This window comes from Orcinus orca, chromosome 11, assembly GCF_937001465.1.
Source record: "Orcinus orca chromosome 11, mOrcOrc1.1, whole genome shotgun sequence".
In the NCBI taxonomy this organism is placed as follows: Eukaryota; Metazoa; Chordata; class Mammalia; order Artiodactyla; family Delphinidae; genus Orcinus; species Orcinus orca.
The window spans coordinates 58,443,369-58,469,333 of record NC_064569.1 but is presented as its reverse complement, the minus strand read 5'-3'; the positions used below and the strand labels follow the sequence as shown (position 1 = coordinate 58,469,333).

The window sequence follows — 25,965 nt, the reverse complement described above, 5'->3', positions numbered from 1 at the left end:
GTCAATTTTAGCTTTAACTTCCAGTGTCACAAAATTCTGAAGATATACTATTTACATAGAAACATTTAATTAATCTGGATCCCCAACTCAGAAATATGTGACCTTAACCTTTCCTTGATTTTCTTTAATGTTGAAGATGTTTAAAAAAACCTTAGGAAAAGTAATGATAACGATGTTCTAACTCCTTAATGATGATTAGCAATTAGAGGACATTAATGGTATAGATATACTGTGTTCTAACAATGACACTCATTAATTTTAATAACAGTCCTATAGTTAAGTCCTTGCTTACTGTCTGAAAATTTACCCCTCATTACCACTTGTAGGAAGTAATTTTTAAAAGTTGAAGCATTAATGAAAATACAAACAATACCAAAAAGTGCTAGCTAATTCAGAACAAGTATATATATTTACATTATCTTAAAATATTATTATATATACCTTTTTTACAAGAATAATATGTTTAAAATGTTTCCTATTCTACTAAAATGATTACATGTAGTCCAACATTACTGAAATTGAAAGTGATATATAATTGTAAAAATTAGAAATATTTCTCCAGTAAGAGAACCACTTTTTTGAGAAGATAATTCCGGAATCTTAATTTAATAAAACTCATTATCATTATTATTAATTATTTTTCTTTTTTGCAGTACGCGGGCCTCTCACTGTTGTGGCCTCTCCCGTTGCGGAGCACAGTCTCCGGACGCGCAGGCTCAGCGGCCGTGGCTCACGGGCCCAGCTGCTCTGCGGCATGTGGGATCTTCCCGGACCGGGGCACGAACACGTGTCCCCTGCATCGGCAGGCAGACTCTCAACCACTGCGCCACCAGGGAAGCCCCGTTATTATTTAATGTGCAATTATAGTACAATAATAATTTTCATGAGAATCACATATTTAATATTAAAAAGTAAAAATTTAGGAGAAAAAAATGACACAGTGTCAAAATCTTTTAAAAAACTTAGAGAGTTTTAGAAAAATAACAGAAAACTAGGACTAGTGACTAAAACACTCTTTAAAACCTTACACTTGCTACTCTTTCTTTCAAAGTAACTATCTCAAAAGAATTTTTTCTATGGATTTATCCATAGTTAAATCTGTATCCCCTGAGTCCCTGATAAGGAAAAATAAGAAAATCATGAGACTTACACTTTCCAACTTTTATGCCCCTTCTGGATTTTTACCAGCTGAATTATTTCTAAATTTTCTTGGTATAAAGATTTGCCTCTATTGTGTAACCTTAATTTCCTTGTTTCCTTTGTTCCATGTACAAGTGGATTCAAGACTTACCACCACTCCTTTGCATTCAAAGGTTAACTTGACTACGTAAAAGACTTTGTATTCTATCCACTGAAATATACTTTTACTTACAGAAATCTGAGCCAGTCTGAATTTTCCACTTTCTAGGTAACCTGTTCTGTTTAATTTTTAAAGCCTAAGGTATTCATCAAAATGTCTTAATATTAATCGCTCTGTGTAAGTTTTTTCCTTAAACACAGGGTTCCCTTTTGATCTACATGTTCACTTCTTTATTGTAAGAAAGTTTACTCTTCCTATGCTTTCAATTTTATTTGCTTGCTTCTTTTTCATAAATATTAAGTGCACACACCACACACACATATACCAACATACAAACATACTGCATGTCTCGTTTACATTAACATTTTCATTGTTTTTTCCATTTCATTTATCTAAATTATCTCCAGCTTATTCTCCATGTCGTCCCTATGTTTTCCCCTGTGTCTATGTAAATTTTCCTGCTTCTAATATAGCTTTCTTTCTTGTAATGCCAGATCACTTTTATTCTTTTTGTTGCCTTATCTCTTTTTCTATTTTCTTTAAACCCTTGTCTCAAAAGAAACCACATGTCTTTATTTTCATTCTTGGAAATCACATAGATGAGCATATGTGAATTTTTTGCTTGATGTTATAGTTCTTCAGTTGTTACTATGATTCTTAACTATCTTTCCTATGGTATCTTTCCACAGTTTTATGGCTTTCAGGATGGTATATGTTTGAATTTCACTCATATTTGAAAAGGGTAGTCCTATCTAACAAGTAGTTGCTGATTGGTTGTGGCTAAAGAGCAATCATAGTGAATAGACTGGGACAGTAGCAGTTTCCATTTAGTGGTGTTGTTACTTCAGACCTGGTTCTAATCAAATCAGTGGTTCCATCTGTTTAGGGGTATATTTCTGCTCCATAGTCTCTTTCAGAACATGCTGGAGAGCTGTGTGATTCATAGTTCATCCTTGCATATGGAAGGTTCTTGTGGAGATTTAGCATTTAATTGTCTCTCTCCAGCTGTCTCAATTAATGTTGCCAAGCCAACTGCCATATATATTTCTTCCCCACCCCACTATTTCTGGCCCCTGCTTCCTGCAAAAAGTGGGAGTTTGCATGTCTTCTCTTTAAGGCCTGAATTTGTTTCCTGCTCTTCCATGTAGAGAAAGATTTGGCAATGTAACCCATCATGCCTCCAGATTCCATTATTCCAAATAAGACCATCCCTTCGTGGATGTGCCTTTCATTTTTAAGATTTCTGTGTCCCACAGACGGTCTGTAAATACTTTCATCCATTTTCAGAATCCTTCTGTATTTGGGCCCATAATTCAGTGTGTTTGTCAATCGTTCTTTATTTTTTTTCTTCCTTTTTTTGGTTATTGGCAGTTGGTGTTGGGGAAGCAGGGAAGTAGAAATACATATATTTTATTTCCTTCAACTGAACATTTCTTTAAACAAACGCATAATAAACAAACAAAAACTGGTCCTGCTAATCTGGGTCTTGAGAACGTTGTGTTGAAGCCAGTGTTCTCATGTATTTCTGGTAGCATATTCAATTGGTATCTGTTGATTATTCAGCTTGCTCTTGACCAAATCAATTTCTTTTTTCATCCTGAGGACACAACCAGATTTTCTTTACCTGATTCCCTCTCAGTTAGGTATTACCATGTAATTGAGTTCTACCAAAAGAGAGTGAGCATATCCAGACTGGCATTTTAAAGCTTATTGTATGTTTCTCCATGCCCTGTCCCATTCCATCTTGCTGAAATAGAGCCAAACCCAAGTTCACCAATGGGCTGCTTTTTAAGGATAACAACCCTTGGTCTACTTGATAGTAAGTCGTTTCAAATAGGAATATAACTCAGGAGATGAGCTTAAATCCAGTTCTCCTGTTGAAGGCTGAAGAACACAAGATAATCCCCAATATGTCAAAGAGATACAGAGAATCTGAGAACTAAGTCTCAAAAATATTGTGGGAGTGGGTATGCCTAAAAAAAAAAATAAGAAGGTTACTAAGGTTTTAAGGGGGTTCTGTTTCCAAAGATGATATACTCTTAGACTAAAAGCATGTGTAACTATTTAAGACTTGAAACAACCCTTAGGCACTCAACCTTCTACAGGCTTGGAAGTGGAATGATAAAACTGTGTGGTGCCCAAGGAAACTATGTGCCCACGACTCACCTCACATATGTTCATGGAGGATGACGGAAAAGGAAGAGTCTCTCAAAGGGCAGATCCAGACTACTAGGAAAAAACTGACCAGGAAGCTATGCTCAAAAAGCAAAATCAGAATTATTTAATCAAGAAACTTTGTCCATCACCAAGAGTTCTTCTCAATGGCTCCTATTTTTCCATTTTTCCCTCTCCTGAATGGCAGATTTTATTCTGTCCCAGCCCCACCACTGAGAATCAGTTGTGTGAGAGACAATCAACTTATTATTTCCTCGGACTTTTTTTTATTTTGTAGAGATCTGTCCTTCACTTGGAGATACTGGGCTTGGAGCTGGTTTGTATTCAAAAGATTAAATTTCAGAAGGTATCATCTGAATTCCCCATTTGCTGACCAAGAATATAAAGCAAACAAAAAATCAGCGTTTCATTTATTAAAAAGAAAAAAAAATAGATGGCAATCCCATCTATCAGGAATTTTTCTCTGGTATCAGGTAAAGTTTTCTTGAAGATTTTCCAATGTAAAGAAGCAGTGTAGGAATTTAGTTGAAACATTTGGAAAACAAAAGTGGCTGAAGACCATGTTGATTCTAGTTAAATATAGAGATATGGTCACTGATGTTAAGCTCTGATAATTAATAATTGTAAATCAACCAATGTGTTTTCCACTGCATGCTAGGTATATTACACAATCCATTTGTGGAGGCAAAAGGTGGTTAAGTATACTTAATTTTGCTTGTACAATTAAATAATTATTACTTGGTAATTTTCTGAGGTAAATAGTGTTTTTAAGAAGACTGTATTTCAGGAACAAGAAGAGATTAGAACAGTTTTTCTCTCCTTTACCTCCTCAGTTGAGGCATGTAGATTAGGAAGAATAGCACACTAGTTGTTTTAAATAAGCCTTTTTTATAACTTCTATTTTAAAATATATATTTAAAAGTCCCATATAACTTATATTTTAGAATATACACACACACCCTTCTCTTACTTTTCCTAAAGTACAAACTGCTATTGACTCATGAATAAAATGTAAAAAGGACCCCCCAAAATTGTTAATAGTTAAAAATGAAATGTATGCATTGTAATATTCTAAACATGGATCCAACAATAAGAAACTCCAAAAGATCTCAAGTTCAATGAGGCTTGATGGAGAGAAACATCTGTATTTCCACGTATCAGTACGTTCCCACATAGCAGTGTATAACTAGAGACACATTATATTCTCCAGAGTGACAGATTTTTACTTTCCTATAGTGCTGCCCCATTAGTGACTTAATCAGATAAATATGGTTTAAAACTGGATCACATAAAAAGTGAAACTGGTTGGCAAAGGGAACATTTCTAAATGGCTTTTCTGTATTAGCAGGAAATGGCTTTTCTGTATTCGCAGGTAACGGTAACTTGGTGAAGCCAAAATTTGGACATTCTTTTTCTATCTAGAGATTTGAAATCTGAGCATGCCTCTTAATCCAAAATTGGGAGCAAATTTTCATAATGGCAAGAAATTACTTTTTAAATTTAAATTTCACATTACTTTTTAAATTTAAATTTCACAAAGATGCTACCACGTTAACTTTTCCATTTTGATTTCTTCACGTTTGTCTTCCTCTTCTACGTGGATCTATTGCAGTCACTCTATTTTGAGATCTCTTTGAAGATTATCCTGAAATACCATCTACTGCTAACATGTTTGAGATCTATTACCATATAATGGTGGACACAAGTGTCATGATATTACATGTGTGATGTTACTTGTTTCCTCCTTCCAGATGTTTTTCAAAGATCACCCTAAATTCTCAAATGCCGCATCTTCCATGAAGCATTAGGAGATTGTGAGTATACCATCCAAAAGTGATCCCTCTTCCCTTAAAAACACTGTGCCCTTAAACCACCTAACATTTATATTAGATAAACATTAAATCCTTTAGACCTTAATGCATTACACTAGATAAAATCTTCCATTAGATAATTGTGAGATTATAATCTCTCTCTAAATTCTAAGGCATTTGAGAATATGCTGTTAAATTTTGTACTTCATATGTTTAATATATGTAGTTCATTATGTTTAATATAGTGCACTTTTACAGCAGATTCCTCATAAACATTTGCTTAGTGAACAAATGAAACACATATATTTCTAACAACTATTACTTGATAAAAAATTAATTTTGTTGTGAATGTTGTTTTTAAGAGATTCCTTGCTGCTGTCAACATCACGAAGCTGCATTTATCCAGATATATTTGCACCTCTTTGATCTCCTTAATTATCAAAACTACTAAATTTAATATTAACATTCAACCATGATATTTAAAATTACATGCTTCATATTGGAAGAATTATTCTAAATTACAGTAGTATCTTTTTCTCAAAAGAAAGCTAAGAAAGAGAATGTTATAGACAAAGACAAATTAAGATGAAAACTGAGTCAACAACTTCAACAAACTACATTCAGATGAAAACTTGGGTATACATTTTATACTTCAGTACAGTGGTATACATTTCTAATAAAATAGATCCTGAATAATTTGTTTCAAATTGAGGTAAAACTAACGTAAAAACCTATCCTGGATTAACTACTTTTCTAGCCCTAAAGTCTCAACTCAATATCATATGTCTCTTGAATGTCATGACAGATCCCAGTCTGTTATGGAATGTCATTTAATAACAGAAAATATTGATTGAGCGCTTACTGGAACTGGAGCTACATAGAACTTTTATTTAATTACATGATCTCACTTAATATTCACACTAAAACTCTGATGTGGATACTGTTTTATCCACATTTTGTAATTGAGGAAACTAAGGCTAAAAGTCAGTAACTTGCTCAAGGTTACATTTTTTGTCGCAGCTGGGACTAATATCTATATTTAATTCTGCAGTCAATGATCTTAACCACTATAATTTTCTAAATAAAATTAGAGAAGAGAGAGCAATTATTTTTTAAAAAATAATTATTTCTTAAATTATTTTGGTCTAGAGAATAGAATAATATAAAAACTGAAATTAATAATACCACTTTTAAAATTAGCCATGCTAGAAATACTCTCATATTATTCTTGGGAGAAATTTGCCAATATTTAAGAGCAACTTGACAATCTGTTTCAATGATTTCAACCATGGACTCAAAAATTGAAGTTCCAAAACTATATCTTAGTAAACAGCAAATAAATAATAAAACTGCATGCACAAATATATTTGTCAGAATTATTCATAAGTGAAAGTTTGAAAGCATTCTTAATTTCCAATAATATAAATATTTTAAGTTAGTTACGGTATATATAACCATAAAAAAGAATATTAGAGATCATTTCAAAATTATTAAGATAGGGAAATAAAATGCATAAAGATTGAAAAGGAAGAAATAAAACTATAGTTATCTCCAGATGACATTACAATGTTTGTAGAAAACCTTTAAAGGAAACTATTAAATAGCTATAAGAAATAATAATGAAACTTGTCAAGGTTGCAGAACATAAGGTCAATATACAGAATTCTTATACCTCAATAATAAAACAGCTCAATTTTTTTAAATGGACAAAAGATTTTAACAGATATTTCACAAAAGAAGATACAGAGATGAAAAATAAGTGCATGAAAAGATTCTCAATATCCTTGATCACTAAAGAAGTGCAAACTAAGTCAATAATAATAAGATACATTCCACACCCAATATAATGGCTAATGTTAAAAAGACTGGCAATACTAAGTGTTGGTGAGAACGCAAAGCAAATGAAACTGTCATGTATTGCTTGTTGGAATGCAAAGTGGTCCAGTCACTTTGGAAAACAATAGGGTAGTATCTAATAATCTTGCCAGACAACCCAGCAAGTCCACTCCTAGGTATTTATTAAGAGAAAGGGAAACATAATCACATGAAGCTGTTTATGCAAATATTCATAGCAGCATTATTCATAATAAACTAAAACTGGAAGCAACCCAAATGTTTAAAAAATATAAACGTCTGTTTTTTCTTGCTATTACTGCTTAATGAGTAACTATTTTCCAGGAAAACATCTGTAAGGGTCTGTATCTCTGGCATGCAAACCTCTGCCATCCAGGAGGCTACCAAGGTGCCCCAGGGCATCTCTTGTTCCTCACCAGGTAAATAGCCATATTGTAGTTCTCAACAGCTTTCTAAATAGAGTTTGTCTTAATTGCTCTCCTAACTACCTTCCCTGCTTCCACCCTGGCTTCCTCACAGTATATTCTCAATAAAACAGCCAGAGTGATCCTACAAGAACATGTCTGAGCACATCGCTCTTTTGTTCAAAACCCTCCCAATGGCTTTCCCTCTCACTCTAAATAAAACCCTCAATTCTTACAATAGTCTATAAGGCCTTACATGGTCAGTGCTGTTACCTCCCTCCCTAAATCATCTCATCTTGCTATACCCCTTACTCACTCCATTAGAGTCACATCTGTCTATTTGCTTTCCCTTGGACATGCCACACACATTCTACCTCAGGGCCTTTGCATGTGCTGTTCCTCTGTCTGGAATGCTCTATTCCCAACATAAATAACAACTCAAATATCAACTGAAAAACAAGAGCTTCCCTGACCACGATATTTAAAATAAACTCCTTATCTGTTAGCCTTCTCCAAACTCTCCCATTCTTTTTGCTTTTTATTTATTTACTCTGAAAGTATCACCACCTGACAAATTTTTACTTGCTTGATAAACTAACTGTAATCCTATCCACTGTAATATAAGCAGAGACTTTGGCTCTTTTATTCACTACTATTTACTCTAGTGTCTATAATACTGCCTGGTACATAGTAGGTGTTTACTAAATATTTGTTGAATTAATGAACTGTCACATTGTGGACAGGCCACATGGGATCACCATTTCCATCCCTATCTATGTATATTTTTAACTCCCATGTATCTTCAAATGTGCAAAGCTGTTACTATACAATTGGAAGACATTGCTGACTAACTTTGTATTACAGAACTTTCCATTTGTGAATTATTCTTACTAATGAGCATCAGAAATTGAAATAAAAAAGGTCAACCCACTAAAATTATTTTGACGTACTTGCTTCTCATGTTTTTCATTATTTTCATTTTGCCTGTTTATGAAAGATGTTCTCATATCACTTATCTGTTGAGAATAAGGAGAACACACAGTTCATTTTAATGTCATGTATATATGCTTTAGAAAATGATTAACTTATCTGGAATGAAAAATAGATATTGAATGATAACATACAAACCAGGTAAATAGCTACTGAAAGTTTTTCCTACTGGTTTCTATACATTCTATAAAGATAAAGTACAGACTAACAAATAAAGAACATATGTTTCTACCTTACTCTGAATTTGGCATATCTTTGAAGTAAATAAATATTTGAAAATGTCTTCACCAACACTTGGAACTTTCTATTGTTATATGTGATAATTATTTAGTATATAATTCATGTTCATATTTTTTTTTTTTTTTTTTTTTTTTTTTTTGCGGTACTTGGGCCTCTCACCGTTGTGGCCTCTCCCGCTGCGGAGCACAGGCTCCGGACGCACAGGCTCAGCGGCCATGGCTCACGGGCCCAGCCGCTCCGCGGCATGTGGGATCTTCCCAGACCGGGGCACGAACCCGTGTCCCCTGCATCGGCAGGCGGACCATGTTCATATTTTATCTCAATATCTTCCTTTCGCTAAGAAAATCAATTGAATTTATTTTAACTAAACATCAGCTAAGAGTCTTGACTTTTAAAATTCTGGGGACTTCCCTGGTGGTCCAGTGGTAAAGAACATGCCTTCCAATGCAGGGGACGCGGGTTTGATCCCTGGTCGGTGAACTAAGATCCCACATGCCATGGGGCAACTAAGCCCGTGTGGAACAACTACTGAGTTCGTGTGCCTCAACAAGAGAGCCCACATGTCGCAAACTACAGAGCCCACGCACCCTGGAGCCTGCGCGCCACAACTGGAGAGAGAAAAAATCCACACACCACAACTAGAGGGAAGCCTGCGCACCACAACAAAGAGCTTGTGCTGCATCGAAAGATCACGTACACCTCAACGAAGACCCCACATGCCACAGCCAAGACCCGACACAGCCAAAAAACCACAGAAAATAAACAAATAAATAAATATAATAAAAAATAAAATTCTGTATGACTTTTCCCATATGAAAAGCAAACATGACAAAATAATCTTTCTGAGGCCAAATATAATGATTTCCTCACAGCATGAAATAAGTATTATGGCTCTGTCTTTGTTATCCACCTACCTTTCAATCCATGTATCCATCATCTATCTACCTGTCAACAAACTTATTAACGTTCACACTATATAATTTATTGAAATACCCTATGTATTACTTTTGCATTTATTGAAACACAAATTTTCATATGGATTTCTCAACTCTTCACTCTATGAAATAGCTGATAGTCTATCAATGTCAAAATTCAACAGACTGCAGTAACATTTTAAAAATGTAAATAGGAAACCTGAGAAACTCTACAAAGATGGAAATTAAAAAGTGTGGTAAGCTAGGAGGCAAGGGGCTTAATTGCTCTGCATATTAACTATATTTCTATAATAATTTTAGTCTATCAGTTGAAACAGGGCAAGTAACAGTTCCCTCGATATGGCCTAGATAAAGCCCGTGATCTGCCCTCAGCTTATGCAATTAACTTCCAGTGCATTTGCACACTGGGAATGCAAAGCCAAGTAATTTTCACCCGGAGTCCTTTCTATTTTGGCATTTCTGACAGCATTCCCAAGAACCCTCCATGAATTTAGAGTGTGTTTAAGTCAGCATACACATAAAACTCTCTGATACTCAATCATTATTCTCTTCGGAGCCTATTGGCCTTACTTAATTTGTCGCATATGGACTGCTAGAGTAACATTTTCTTTCTTATGAAAACTCTCTTTTTTCCCCTCTGGTTAGCACTACCACCTGGTGACCTGGAGAGCTGATACTGAACTTCTGTTTAATCCTCACCCTAATTAGCTGAAGCAGCTGAGCAACCGGAAACCCCTGCCTCCCTCCCTTCTGAAGCTCAAATCCACTGTACTCCAGGCCATTCCACTTTAGGAAGGAAGAAGTCAATCTGCGATTCTAATGTGGTCTGATTCCGCAGGGCCACGTGCTACTTCTTAGCTTCTGAGTCGGCCTGTACCCATATCTTTAAATAACATTAAATAGGCTTTGGCACAGTTGCAACAAGTCCAGTTTTCCTAATCTGATGTTTCCTCACATCCAAAATGGTGACGGCCTCTTCACTAGTACTCCATTTCACATAAGGGCATTTGAAACATTCCACACAGGCTAGTTGAAATTGCATGCAATTAAGGGAGAACCTCATGTATTTAAAATAATCTCCCAAGGCTTTAAGATTTGCCATATAAGCAAAAGTGTGTGCGATTCTGAATTAATCGCTCACCTTCATTGCACAAAATGTTGGAACTAAGTTTCCTTTCCTTTCTGCTCTTTCCCAAATCATTGTCTCTTCAAGTATAAAAATGAAATCTTCTATATTTTCGTGGCAAGTAGAAACTAACGTAAAACACTTATTTTCCATTACCTTTATTCTAGTTTCCTATCAGGATAGCATTGCTACCTCAGGTAAATAAGTTATTGAAGCCTAAAATAGATTTTATGAGTTCTAGGAGAAAAATACGAGCAGTTCTTATAACTGGCTGATTAGTATGTTTGTTAAGAAAGCTTGCAATCAGAAAGGCCCCTAAGAATCTCTGTTCCAAAGTGAGAAAATATCATTACAAGACACCTTAAAGTAATTACTCTAGCATAAAGCCTGCATGAATACCTATATTCATATATTCCTCATTTAAAAAATTTCTCTATAATTTAATTTATCATAATAAAAATGAAAAGAGGTTTTTTGAGATTTCTTTGAAAATTAGGCTTTTACATGAACAGACTAAATGCCAGAGGACTCATTTACTTTTCTCCACAGACTAAGTCTACCACAAAACTCTTGTTTTCTTCTTTCTTATCAATTATTTCTTGCTGAAAGAACCTATTTCCTTTCCTTTCCTTTTCTTCATCTTTCTAAGTTCCTGAGTCCCTCAAAGACTATCACAGAATAACTACAAAAGCTAAAGATGCCTTCTTCTCACACTTAACACTTGCTCCAAGTAGCTCTACTGTTCCTGCCTACTTGCACTGTCAATAGATTTACAAATTACTCCAGGTTTAGACGCCAGATTAACTTGCAAGAAAATTCTGCCAGGTTGTTCACCCTGGAAAACTACTGAACACCTCAGAATTCAATATGCATGTGTATGCTTGATCTGTGTTAGTATGCTCATTTGGGAGCTCAGCTTGGTGCTCTGTGACGACCTAGATGGGTGGGATGGGGGGTGGGAGGGAGGTCCAAGAGGGAGGGGATATAGGTATACATATAGCTGACTCACTTCATTGTATAGCAGAAACTAACACAACACTGTAAAGCAATTTTACTCCAATTAAAAATTAAATAAATAAAATAAACATAAAGGTGTCTCCTAATTATATGAGAAGCCTCCAGGAGATTTCCATGCTTGGGAAAATTTCTAAGACACCCAGATTTTGAGTTTTGTTCACAGCTATCAGACGGCATATCCGAAATGGTAACATATTTAATAACAAGAATAAAAAAGTGTTTTTGAATAGTTAAAACTGAATCCCTGATGTCCTGATTGTTGAATGATCAGCTCATGACACTAGGATCCAAAGAAAGCCACCCTCACTGCTATTGAGGATGCTACTCTAAGGCCTTTTAGCTCCACAGGAGCACCTGCCTGTCTAAACTGATGCCATAAATACCTTCTGGGCCTCAAAAGCAGTGATTTTCATATTGCTGTGGGTGTCAGAATCACATGAGGTGCTTGATAGAATGCAGATCCTAGGTAGTGGTGGGAATATGCAATTTTTAATAAAACGTCTCAGGTGCAGTGGTCCTGATGCAGGTGGTCTCTCAGCTCATACTCAAAGCACTGCACCTGAATATGCAAAAGATTCCCAGCAAGCAGGAGAGGAGATAACTCAAATTCATGGAAGGAAAAACACTAAGATGATACTATCACAGTCCAAGAATCTAACGTCAGAGGAATACTTAGGTCTCTGTGCTAAAAGCACATATTACAAATATCTATTCAAGTGAAGTTGATGGTATAAATGACCATTTTGGAGGAAGCTTTACCTAAATAATTTAAATTATGTGTGAACAGGTATTTCAAATTATTGGGAAGCTTAGAGAAATCCTAGAGAAATTCTTATGAAATCTCAGGCTCAGGTTTCAAAGCAATTATAAAATCAAAAGAATCATAACTTTGTGTCAAATGTGACCAGACAGTACTAACTACAATGTGAATTCTAATTTTTTAACTTTGTGAGACACTAAAGAGCATTTATACACATATTCAAACAAATTTGTACTTGCATTTGGAAATTTAGACTATTTATTCTTAAAAAAGAATGGCTTAACGCAAATCCATGTAAGCTACAAACATCACCCACACTTTTGTAACTCAAGAGTGCAGGCTGTTATGAAAATGGATCAAACCTAAAGAAGGATGTCGAAATATCTCTCTTCTACTTTCTATTCAGCACTCTCAGACATTAGACATTAATATTAGAACATTTTCACCTACAGAGCTGAAACACAAATTTTGCACTGGAAGGTTACAAATTTGCTTTTGATTTAATGCAGTACAATTGAAATGTCTCTAAGAAAGTTTGTCGTCCTCAAGAGACACAGGCCTGCCCTTATGCCCCAGGAGGTTTGAACTTCTCAGAAGTACCTGGAATGTATGGTAGCTCCCCCCTAAATCCTTATCTCAAGGACAACATCTGTGACTCCACCCTCAAAAGGTTTCTAAAGATAGCTAAAAGGAACATGTTACCTCACTCTTTAACCTTGAGCAAACCGGCTACCCCTCTAGGAACAGTGTGGCTTGAAAATTCAGGAATCCACTCTAGCCTTTTACTGGGGAGTCACAGAAAGAAAGCTGAAGACTCCCAGCTCATTACAGTAAATGCCCTGAAAATGCTTTCAAACTATTTTCAACATTTACTGTGACAAAGTGTTGCGTAAACTAAGACCAATTTGGAGGCCTTTTGGATATGAATTTTTAAGTAATTGCATGCAGAAAGGTATGAAATGAGAGGGCTTCAAGGTGACTTTTTTGTATATCTCAAGAGGAATGTTAGCGGATAAAGACAAGTAATTAAATCCCCAGCCTCAGAGATGTGAGAAATACTGTGATCTCTTAGGGATGGCCACAAATCTCCTGCATGAACTCATTATGAGTCACTATTCAGGGCATGGAAAGATCTGCCCTGGCCAGAAAGTCCAAAAGCATAACTACAAGCTAATTTTAAATAGCCTTTGGTCAATGGCAGAAGATTGGAAGCATATAGCTAACAATAAATCTTGTTTTGCAATAAACAATTTTATCACTTTCAGGATTTCATAAGTATTTAATTGTAATCCTTTTGCACACACATTCTAGTGGCTTAACAAAAGATAAATAAGAACATAATCTACACATGGTTACTTCTCCCAAATGATTCTAATATAAACAGCTGAAGAATCATCCTTCTCTCCCTGCCCAGTGAGCACAATATAAAATCCATTTTAATCAGTATTCCCAGTATTCTATTATTAATAACTCTTATGATTCCATTATAAAACACAGCTAAGGAAGAAAAATGTTTACACTGAGATTATATAGCACTTTCAAAAAAGAAAAAGGCAGGAATTGAGGAAAGAATTCTGAAACTAAATATCCTTTTTGTATGTGTTTTTTTTTTTTTTTTTTTGGCGGTATGCGGGCCTCTCACTGTTGTGGCCTCTCCCATTGCGGAGCACAGGCTCCGGACGTGCAGGCTCAGCGGCCATGGCTCACGGGCCCAGCCGCTCCGCGGCATGTGGGATCTTCCCGGACCGGGGCACGAACCCGTGTCCCCTGCATTGGCAGGCGGACTCTCAACCACTGCGCCACCAGGGAAGCCCTAAATATCCTTTTTGAAATCAGAATTTATAAAGCAGTAGACAATGTCAGAGGGATCCAGGATTCTTAATCAGGTTTTGCATAGCCATGTTCAGGTGAAGTGAAGCAGTCCTGTTATCTCCATAACCGAGCGGGGAAATCAGGACAAAATGTCCAGTCTGCCAAGGTATTTCTCATAAAAGGTTTCTAAGTCATTCCTTCTCAATGTCCCCTACAAAAGGTCAACACATTACAATTTAAACGTCCAGCCATCAACACAGGAAAAGCTACTCTTCCTCTAGCCCAGTTCAATATGAAGTTGCTTTTTAGGTACATAACGCTCCTATTTTCTGCAATGAGCAAAGAAGTAATGAACACATGTTTGGCAGGGGAAACTTTAAACAAGGTACAGGAGAGCCATCCAGAAGACAGAATTTCTAATAAAAACTATGACAGAGGAAGTCTCACAAGGAGCAGGTTAGTACCAATCAGCTTGCAAACATTGTTAAGGCAGTTTTAACAATGCTGCTATCAGTCCTGAAACTAAGGCCCAGAAACAAAAACAATGCATGAGGGTAGGTTTGAGGTATTCTCATAGTCTGCTTCTTCATGAGCCATTATATTTTCACTGGCTCACATACTGAATTTCCAGTTCTCCTAACATATCGCAGATTTATAAACTCAGAAACAAGTTGATAAAAATGTATTTATTAATTTTTTAACTTATACCGTCTTCAAAAATGTATTAACTACTACTGATGACAGCTCACCAGTACTTAGAGCACTTCTAAGTGTGACATTCATAATCTCCAGGTACAGGTTCTTGTGCTTATTGTTAATAAAACACTAATACTTTAGAAGATATAACTGCTATCTTATTTCTTAACAAAATTTGCAAACTAAGTTGTAAGATTCTGTCCTAGTTAGGCTTTTTTAGGTGACTGGGTCCTTAATGGAAAGCCTGTAACAGAATTTTTTAAATATGCTATGCAAGCTAAAAATATATGTTATGACATTAATAATGCAATAATCTGGCATGTGTTCTACAATACATAATTGAATTTTCCAGGAAACTGGTGACTAAATAAGTAAATCAATGCAGTAACTGCCCAGGGCAAAGGTGGTGATGATGATGGTGATGATGATTTATCTCTGGAACTCTTACATATGAACAAATGTTCCAAACAATTTTCACGTATTTTGACTATTTTCAAACAAAATACCACATAGGTCCACAATCCAGTTCTACACACTTTTATAGCTTTTTAAAATCATACTCAGAGCATGTTAATGACTTTAAATATCCAAATCCAGTGGATATTATACTTCCTAAAGCGCATCTTCCAAATTTCCAGTTTCTACTACATATTAAGCTAATAAATAACTTCAGTAAGAGTTCTTACGTTATCTAGCTGTCAATTCCACTCCTTCTCAAATCTATGTTTCAATCAATTTGTTGCATGAGCATCACTGTGGTAACAGTTCTCTTGCCCTAAATCCATCCTCTAGTTTACACTTTTTCCTGCTCTCATTTTATTACTTTTAAAACTTTAGTAGATTTCCATGGCAAACTTTCATTTTTCTGATGGTATTTCCTATATGATGTCCTCCATAATCTTTCTAGACCACATTAATTCTTTATATTACAACATTTGCGTAATATTTTATTCATCGTATTGACATACTGAATATAGTTAATTGTCTACAGTGTACTGTCCCTGCTAGACCATGAATTCATTGAAAACAAGAAATGCATCTTGTTCATTTTTATATCTCTCAATCTAGCAATGCTTCATCAAAACAAAAACCAACAAGAAACATGAACATCCAACAAAAAATATCTAGGCATTTAGTCACTAATTTCAAAGTTCAAGTCATAACACAATGATATTTGCGAGGCAATTAATTCCTTACACCCAAGTAATGAAAATTAGAGCATCTAAGTGCAGAAGCAGTGCCATTTCCTATAGAAGTGTATACCATAAAAAATGAGGAAACAATATGACATTTCCAGAACCAATGTAAATAAAGCTATAGAGCTTGACTTAGGGACCTAAAAAAATGGGGAGAAACAACATGTTTTGATATTGGAAAGCTCATATTTGAAAATATGTTAATTCTTTAAAAATTAACTTATAAATCCAATCAATGCATATTCAGTCAAAACTGCAGCAGGATTTTTAATGGGCTTCGTCAAACTGATTTAAAAATCTATACTTAAGAGAAAACACGTAAGATTTTGAACAAGAACAAGAGAAAATGTTGTCAACCACAACGTACTATAAAGCTAATCAGAGCAACATGGTACTAGTGCCAAAAACAACAGAGACCAGTTAAACAGAATTGAATCAATTCCCTAAAATATAAGCATTTTCATTAAGATAAAGATATCATTTCAAATCTATGAATAAGAAAGTCCTTTAAACAAATAGGATTAAATAATTGGTTATAAATATATTAATGTTAAAGAAAATTAGACCACTCTTCCATTCTATTCATAAAAACTAATTAGAGAAGGAAGGGTGAGGAGATAGATGCAAAAACAAAATAGCTTTCAAATAAAAAATGAAATATTTTCAAAATGTTCATATAGAGAAGGTCTTCTATGGAAGTCAGAACCAAAGAAACAGAAAGCTACAAAAGGAACGATTTAACATATAAATTAAAAGCCTTTGAGATGATGAAATACACCACAAAGTATAAAAAAAAAAATGACAGTGTTGAGAGAAAATACTGTAAAATTGTTTTCTACAAAAAGGAGTAAAATCCAAAAAAATCCAAAATATATAGGAAAAGGGTAGGAAAAATACCTCACCCATCTTCTATTAGGCTTTTGTTTTTCCTTTAACCAGGTAACAATTCACAGAAGAAAACAAAATACACATGGCAGATGTATATGAAAAGATGCACAAGTTAATTCAACTAGTTCTGTAACAGCTTCAAAAAAATTATTTTTGCTGCCATACTGTCAAAAATGTAAAAGATGTATATACTCTTTATTATCACGAAGGGTTTGGGGGCATTGGGCCCTCTCATATGTGGCTGATGGAGGGTTCTACTGGGAAACCCTTTGGAATACAATTTGTAATATTTATCAAAAACCTTATACTCTTTAAACCAAAAATTCCTCTTTCAGGAATCAATCCTATAAAAATACGTATATGGGGCTTCCCTGGTGGCGCAGTGGTTGAGGGTCTGCCTGCCGATGCAGGGGACACGGGTTCGTGCCCCAGTCCGGGAAGATCCCACGTGCCGCGGAGCGGCTGGGCCCATGAGCCATGGCCGCTGCGCCTGCGCGTCCTGAGCCTGTGCTCCGCAACGGGAGAGGCCACAGCAGTGAGAGGCCCGCGTACCGCAAAAAAAAAAAAAAAAAAACCGTATATGTGCGATAAAAGACTGTTCAAGCACACTCAGTGCAGTCTTGATTATAATAATGAAGATTTAGCAACACTGGAATAAAGCTCCTCAGATTTATTTTTATAAATGAGTAGAAAACAGAATGTATTTCTGTTCACGTAAAAAAAAAATAAACTGTATGGAAATGTTTAAAAATGGCTGGATTTGGGCTTCCCTGGTGGCGCAGTGGTTGAGAGTCCACCTGCTGATGCAGGGGACACGGGTTCGTGCCCCGGTCCGGGAAGATCCCGCATGCTGCAGAGCGGCTGGGCGTGTGAGCCATGGCCGCTGAGCCTGTGCGTCCGGAGCCTGTGCTCCGCAACGGGAGAGGCCACAACAGTCAGAGGCCCGCGTACCGCAAAAAAAAAAAAAAAAAAAAAAAAAAAGGCTGGATTTATATACAGCAAATATTAATTTTATCTGTGAAGAGGGAGGGTAAGAGCTACAGGATGTCATGGAAGGAGTAAAAGAAAATTTTCACATTGTTATCTCTCTTGTTTTAATCACTACAACTAGAATACATTCATGTGGTTTTTATATATTTAAAAAACAACCATAAAAAATACCTAGAATATGTGTACTTAATTGCACAAAAAGACAGTGGGCCTGAAAGTTTATAGTTTGAATAATTAATAGTTAATTAGCAATTCATTCAACAAATATATATTGGTATAATCCTGTACCAAAGATTAAGTTAGGCAGTAGTAATACAAGGATGAGACAAAGCCCTGCCCTCAAGATCACCCAAAAATCACAGGGACCCAGAAAAGTAGTTGAACTACAAGGTGACAACTGCTAAAGTACAGATCCACAGGATGTCACCTTATTCTTTCTGGGAAGGACAGATTGGTTTCAGGTAAGGCTGTGCAAGTGAAATTTTATTTTTAAGTGAATAGCAATATTCCCAACAGACAAGGGGAGTGGAAAGGAATTTCATATAATGGGCAGTCACCCTGACCTGAGGTCATAAGCGCTGCTGTGCTACTATCTGCAGTTGAATGTCACCCCTCCACCCCTCACTTAAAACCTGTGCACCCTTAGCTAAGAGACTTAACCCCTCTCAACCTCCACGACTCAGCTATAACATGGCTGCAGTAACCACACCCACTCCATGGGTTTACTGAGAAGACTGAACAAAATCATTCATAAAAGCCTCAGTACAGTACCTGGAACATACATATTGATAAATATTTGCTACTCTTCTGTTTGTTATCTATAAAGAAGCCAAAAGGAGCATGGTGTGTTCAGGAAACTGAAAGAAGACTGACACAGGTTGGTAGCAAAACTTTGAAACATTTACTAGAATACACTGAAATGTGAATAACCCTTAACTCCAAGTGACTGCAGGGTGTTCCCAAGTAAATGCAGAATATATCTAATTTTGTGTTTATTTATTTCCATGCTAATAGGAAAATTATCTCATGATCAATAGAACAAATTTCAATATATATTCAAGGAGAATTGCACATTCCCCTGGTAAATTTGTATAAATGATAATGAAATTGTTTACTTCAAATGTTTAAGTCTTCCAAAATTGTTATTGAAAGCAATGTTCTGTATTAGACAACAAGGAATTTAATTTTGGAAAAAAAAATCATCTACTAAAATTAAAATATTTCATTAAAAAATAGCTTCTATCATTTAATGCAGATGAGTCAAAGATCCTTTCAATTTCCATCTTTCCATCTGCCCTCTCTCTTTAGGATATCACTACTTGTTTGCTTTCTCACCATCATTTCAAACACGTAAGGATTCATATGAACTACCACTTCAAATCCCCTCAATCTTCCTATATTACCTGGCTTTTCTATTACTGCATATATATGAAGCCCTGGCCCTGTCAATTACTAGCTATATGACTTTAGGTAAGTTACTTGACTTCTCTAACCCTCAGTCTCCTCATCTATATAATGGGAATAATAATAATAATACAGATCTGCTTATCTCATAAGGTTGTTGTGAAAATTATACAAATTACTATATGTAAAACAGAACAGTGCCTGGAAATTTATGTGTTTAATTAACTGGTAATATTAGTTCTCTTCTAGTTCCCTAACCTTTCCTTGTGGAACTCTTAACATAGCTCTCTTTTGCTTGCTTCTCTCTCAGGGCAATGTTACATTAAGTACACTCTCTTACTGGCTTTCTGAACTCTCTAAACGTCTATGTCAAAATAATCTTCATGTTATATCTAATGCTTTCTTCAAAGTCTTCGTATCTTACTTAATCTTTATCTCCACATATGACTATCTTGTCAGGCTTTTCTCCACCTCTATCATTTCTAAATTTTTGTCCCATAATATCAGATTATTAAAATTAAAACTATACTGATGTGAACAATAAAAAATATTAAAAGGACTGAGTTATTTTACTATTTAGCCTCAAAATTGAGTAAAATAGCTTGGGTTTACGATCAACATTACTTTAAAGGAATAGCTATTTAATGACTATTCAAAAGAATAACTGATTTTTAACATTATAAATCTAACTATGAAAATAACACAAATATTACTATAACTAGTACTATAACTTCTGCTACAAGATTGATATATATTTTGTCCAGAACAGCTTTACCCAGTAGAATATTTATTTCTGTCTTGCAGCACAAGATTTTCATAATGAATCACATTCAAAAATACATTATAAAAAAGATATACTAGTATATGTCATGAAAAAAAATGCCGATGCTTCAAGGTACTTTACATCAAAAATTAAATATGGCACAATGGTCATTTTGTAGAGTTCATTAATGAAACTGTAAAAAGAGTATTAATCTTGAGTGTTAAATTGAACTTGTGGCAAAAATTGATCAAGCTTCTCCTGACTCAGAAATACCCCATGGCTACTATTGACCAAGAATTTGGGACACTGATTGTAATTCATATCCAAACACAAAGGGTGTGAGACAGAAATTATTTTTAAAAGATTTCTTATTCAATACATATACACTATTTAGCTTAATAGAGGAAGTCTTAAGGGCATTAGTTTTATTGTGGAGAGCCACAGGAAAACATACCTGGCTAGGCTGAAGGCATCGTCGATCAAACCTGCTCGGTTACTGACAGAGAGAACCTACGAGGGCAACCAAAAAAAAAAAAAAAAAAATGGAATCACTTAGGATTAAAATGGCAGATGTTCATATGTCAAAACAGATCTTTGATAAGTAAATCCAGTTTACCTCATGTTTCCTGATTAACTGATCAATTAATAATCTCCAATTCCTTAAATCATAGTTGACTCTAAAATAGCCAGTTTGATTGATGTTCCCCAGTAACCAGCTTCCTTTGTCCAAAGAAGTTATTCTGTGGTGTTCTGAAAACAGCATTTTAGGGGGTAAGAGAGATTTGCAATTTTAAGGGTTAAAATAGAGTGAAGTATGTTTTCTTAATACCAGATATCACAGTACCAATAATTAAAAGAGGACACCATCCTAAATACCTAATTGAAATCTACTCTTTAGTCAATTAATCACTATAGCTAGAATTTGCTAGAAAACCTTTAGTAGCTTACTCATTATTACTCTTGATAAAACCCTGTTATGTATATATAATTTTCTTTCTCAAGATAAATGTAACCAAGAAATCTACTACTGTATTCATGTGGCTTCCAGTTACATTGTATATGTATCTGTGGAAAAGGCTTCAGGTGCACATTCTACTTATTTTATTCAGCAAGAAAGTGATTAAAATAATAGGGCTCATTTATTTGAAAGTCACTGTTATTTCTTACCCTTTTCCTTGTGCTTTCTTGGGATGTGCTAATAAATAACAGACTTTCCAGCATCATCAGTAATGTTGGAAAAAGGAACCTCATTTATTTAAGACTCTAATATTTCTACATATAATTAGAACAAAGATAATAAATTCTGCTTATTGGAATCACTTTGGAAAATGGTAACTTGATTATATTCGCTGGTTAATTCAATTAAAGAAAGCCAGTAAAAGTAATCTTATAACTTACATATTTAACCCCTTCAAATATGATACAGATAGAGAACTCATTCACTTTTAATGGCAGCCTTTATTGACTTCCCAGAACCATAGTTTACAATTCTAATTATTTTGTTGCTGCTGCCCTCAGGACTCATGCTTCATAGAAGTTGCATAATGTATGAAGTTTACTTAAAATTCATATTTTATACACACACACACACACACACACACACACACACACACACAGGTCTATCTAATTTCCACAGTGACTCAAAACCACACAATGCATCATGGAAACCATTCATGTCAGTTCTGAGTAAGAGGCACAACCTCTAATTCTCACTCTATTATCCAAGTTTTTACACATCAGACAACAAAACAAATTTTATTTTTACTTTTCTTAAGCGCTGAATTTACAGAGTACTTTCTCTTAAGTAAAAGCCATACAAGAAGAGGTTATACCACAAAAATGAATGAATGAATGTTAAAGATCATTAATTGTTCACGTCTAGAATGGGGTGGGCTAATGTAACCAACACATGTTACATATTATCAACTTTCAGAAATACAGTAAAAAATACTTAAACATAAATGTATACTAAACATAAACATCTAATCTTTAACGTTTCAAAGAGCACTTCAACTTCTTGACACCTTTATTAACTATGTGTTAGAACAGATAAAGAAATGAGGCTCAGACAGGTTAATTGAATTGTCTGAGATAGTGCATCTCAGGTATCCTGACTTCCGTGCCCTTTTTACCACGCATACTCTGTTGATACAAGATGGTATAACGTTTTTATTGTATATGATACTGTATACATTTTCATATTCTTATATTAATTTGAAAAAGGGGGAAATAACTTGGGAAACAAGAATTATAAAAGGAGTACGAAAACTTCTTGTAAAATTTTCCTATATATAAATGTTTGAACTTATGCCACTGATCGTCTTTTGTCCTCAGTAGAACTTAAAACCTAAAGGCCAAGTAATGGCATTTAAGGCCCCTTCTAATTCTATGATTCAATGGCAGAAGGGGATAGTTTTCTTAGTTTGAAATTTTACCCAGCTTAATCTGTGGTACTTAGGAAAATAAATCTGTCAGATATTGCTCTAAAATATTTATAGCTTCCCAAGTTTCTGATACTTTATATCTGCAGGTTTTTAAAAAATTTAATGTATTTATCCACACAATTTCTGTGAAGCTTTAGAATGTCACCCAATTTTACAGATGTAAAAATAAAAAACAATAATCTAAAAAATAGCATTTAAAAAACAAGTCCTCATAAAGAGAGATTTTAGTTAATCATGTCTGAATTCACTGAAGAAAAATTGATTGAAATATTGAGGATACTGTTTCCCTTGAGCAACCCTAACACTGTCTTCAGGAATAAGATTTTTATAGCAAAACATATTTAAATTGTTATTGAATTCACATAGGTTAAGAACAAGTTTAATCATTTTCATCTAAGAAGTGATTATTATTTAAAGAAATTACAATATTAAAGGTTTGGGTTTAATATATGAACACATGATTAAACTTTTTACAATTTTGAAATGGGCATCGATTTCTATGATATTAAATCTGTTTTTTAAAGTTACTTCCTCCTGACATTTTAGATAGATGGCATAACTTAACTTCATGTGATGCACTTGGTTCTAGTTTTTTGAACTTTTGAATTCAACAATGTATAGGTAGAATAGAGACCAACTAAAATAGGACAACAATCCCTATACCGTCTAGTCTGAGAAGAAAAAAAGGCAAGCATCTATTGTTGTTTAGTATTCTATTATTAAATTAATAACTAAAACCTGAAGGTTATTACTGTTCATGAATATTTTTACACCTTGGTTATAAATGCAACCTTTGGAGAAATGATTCCCTGAAAAGTTTTCTAATAGATTTTTAAATACCTTTTTCTTTCTACTTAATTATATCTCTAAAATGTTCTTCAAATTAACTAACGGCAAGCAATGAATTTTAAAGAGATCTTTTTCAATAGCCTAATGAGGTACAGTATGTGATGAGTACCATAATAAAAAGTATGGAAGTTATATTTCAACTGTTCGTAATAACAATTAAAATTTATATTTAGAATATATCCAAAATGGCACAAGACTTAGATTATGTCAAGACAAAAAGTAGTTGTCATTTTATAGTATTTTATATCTTTATATTTTATCCTTCCTTTTGGAATAAAAAGAGAAAGGATATCAGATCTTTCTACTCAGTGTTGGTTGGTTGCAGAACAATCAGAATTTAAAACACATAAAAAAGTGAACCAGGGTAACAAGGGTAACAGTGTGAAACAAATTCAGGTATAATAACACATACTAGTTTTCTCACTGGACTCTTGTGAGAATAAAATTAGATAATGCTCTGTAGAGATTATAGAGAACCATTCCTGTGTACCCAGTGGCAAAATGTCAAAACTGACAGATCTGCAAAGTAACCTAGCAAAGTATTAAAATCGTGTGTGTGTGTGTGTGTGTGTGTGTGTGTTGTAAATAAACTTAGAAAAGAAAATCAAGCTCCTAAGACACTTTCAGCAAGTTATTTCTCAAGCCTTAATTTTCTCATTTGTAAAGAGGGGACTAAAAAATATGCGCACTTTAAGGCTTGTAACTTTCATATGAGCTAATATTTAAGGAAAGCGTTATACCATTATGCCATTTTTAATGTTTACTTCGAATTTGCAGCATCAATTTCCCTTTTAAGTCTTATCTATCCTAACATTTTTTTTTAACATCTTTATTGGAGTATATTTGCTTTACAAAGGTGTGTTAGTTTCTGCTTTATAACAAAGTAAATCAGCTATACGTATACATATATCCCCAAATCCCCTCCCTCTTGTGTCTCCCTCCCACCCTCCCTATCCCACCCCTCTAGGTGGTCACAAAGCACTGAGCTGATCTCCCTGTGCCATGTGGCTGCTTCCCACTAGCTATCTATTTTACATTTGGTAGTGTATATGTGTCCATGCCACTCTCTCACTCGTCCCAGCTTACCCTTCCCCCTCCCCGTGTTCTCAAGTCCATTCTCTACATCTGCTTATTTATTCCTGTCCTGTCCCTAAATTCTTCAGAACAACTTTTTCTTTAGATTCCATATATATGTGTTAGCATATGGTAATTTTTTTTCTCATTCTGACTTACATCACTATGTATGACAGACACTAGGTCCATCCACTTCACTACAAATAACTCAACTTTGTTTCTTTTTATGGCTGAGTAATATTCCATTGTATATATGTGCCACATCTTCTTTATCCATTGCTCTGTTGACGGACACTTAGGTTGCTTCCATACACTGGCTATTGTAAATAGTGCTGCAATGAACATTGTGGTACATGACTTTTCTTGAATTATGGTTTTCTCAGGGTATATGCCCAGTAGTGGGATTGCTGGGTCATATGATTCTTCTATTTTTAGTTTTTTAAGGAACCTCCATAGTGTTCTCCATAGTGGCTGTATCAATTTACATTCCCACCAACAGTGCAAGAGGGTTCCCTTTTCTCCACACCCTCTCCAGCATTTATTCTTTGTAGATTTTTTGATAACGGCCATTCTGACCAGTGTGAGGTGATACTTCTTTGCAGTTTAGATTTACATTTCTCTAATGATTCGTAACGTTGGGCATCTTTTCATGTGTTTGTTGGAAATCTGTATATCTTCTTTGGAGAAATGTCTAATTAGGTCTTCTGCCCATTTTTGGATTGGGTTGTTTGTTTTTTTGATATCAAGCTGCATGAGCTGCTTGTATATTTTGGAGGTTAATCCTTTGGCAGTTGCTTCATTTGCAAATATTTTCTCCCATTCTGAGGGCTGTCTTTTTGTCTTGTTTATGGTTTCCTTTGCTGTGCAAAAGCTTTCAAGTTTCATTAGGTCCCATTTGTTTATTTTTTTTTATTTCCATTTCTATAGGAGGTGGGTCAAAAAGGACCTTGCTGTGACTTATGTCATAGAGTGTTCTGCCTATGTTTTCCTCTAAGAGTTTCATAGTGTCTGGCCTTACATTTAGGTCTTTAATCCATTTTGAGCTTATTTTTGTGTATGGTGTTAGGGAGTGTTCTAATTTCATTTTTTACATGTAGCTGTCCAGTTTTCCCAGCACCACTTATTGAAGAGGCTGTCTTTTCTCCACTGTATATTCTTGCCTCCTTTATCAAAGATAAAGTGACCATACGTGCATGGGTTTATCTCTGGGCTTTCTGTCCTGTTCCATTGATCTATA

The 25,965-nt window shown here is 34.9% G+C and overlaps 1 protein-coding gene across 1 annotated transcript in view; it reads right to left on the bottom strand.

The window, feature by feature from the left end:
- TRHDE (thyrotropin releasing hormone degrading enzyme) overlaps positions 1 to 25,965 on the bottom strand; it is a 408,390-nt gene that overhangs the window by 62,725 nt on the left and 319,700 nt on the right. Inside the window, exons 11-12 of the mRNA XM_004281902.4 lie at positions 20,978 to 21,111; positions 20,816 to 20,871 (exon numbers count right to left, since the gene is read on the bottom strand). Of these exons, the coding sequence (XP_004281950.3) occupies positions 20,816 to 20,871; positions 20,978 to 21,111 (190 nt within the window). The remainder of the gene's footprint in view (positions 1 to 20,815; positions 20,872 to 20,977; positions 21,112 to 25,965) is intronic.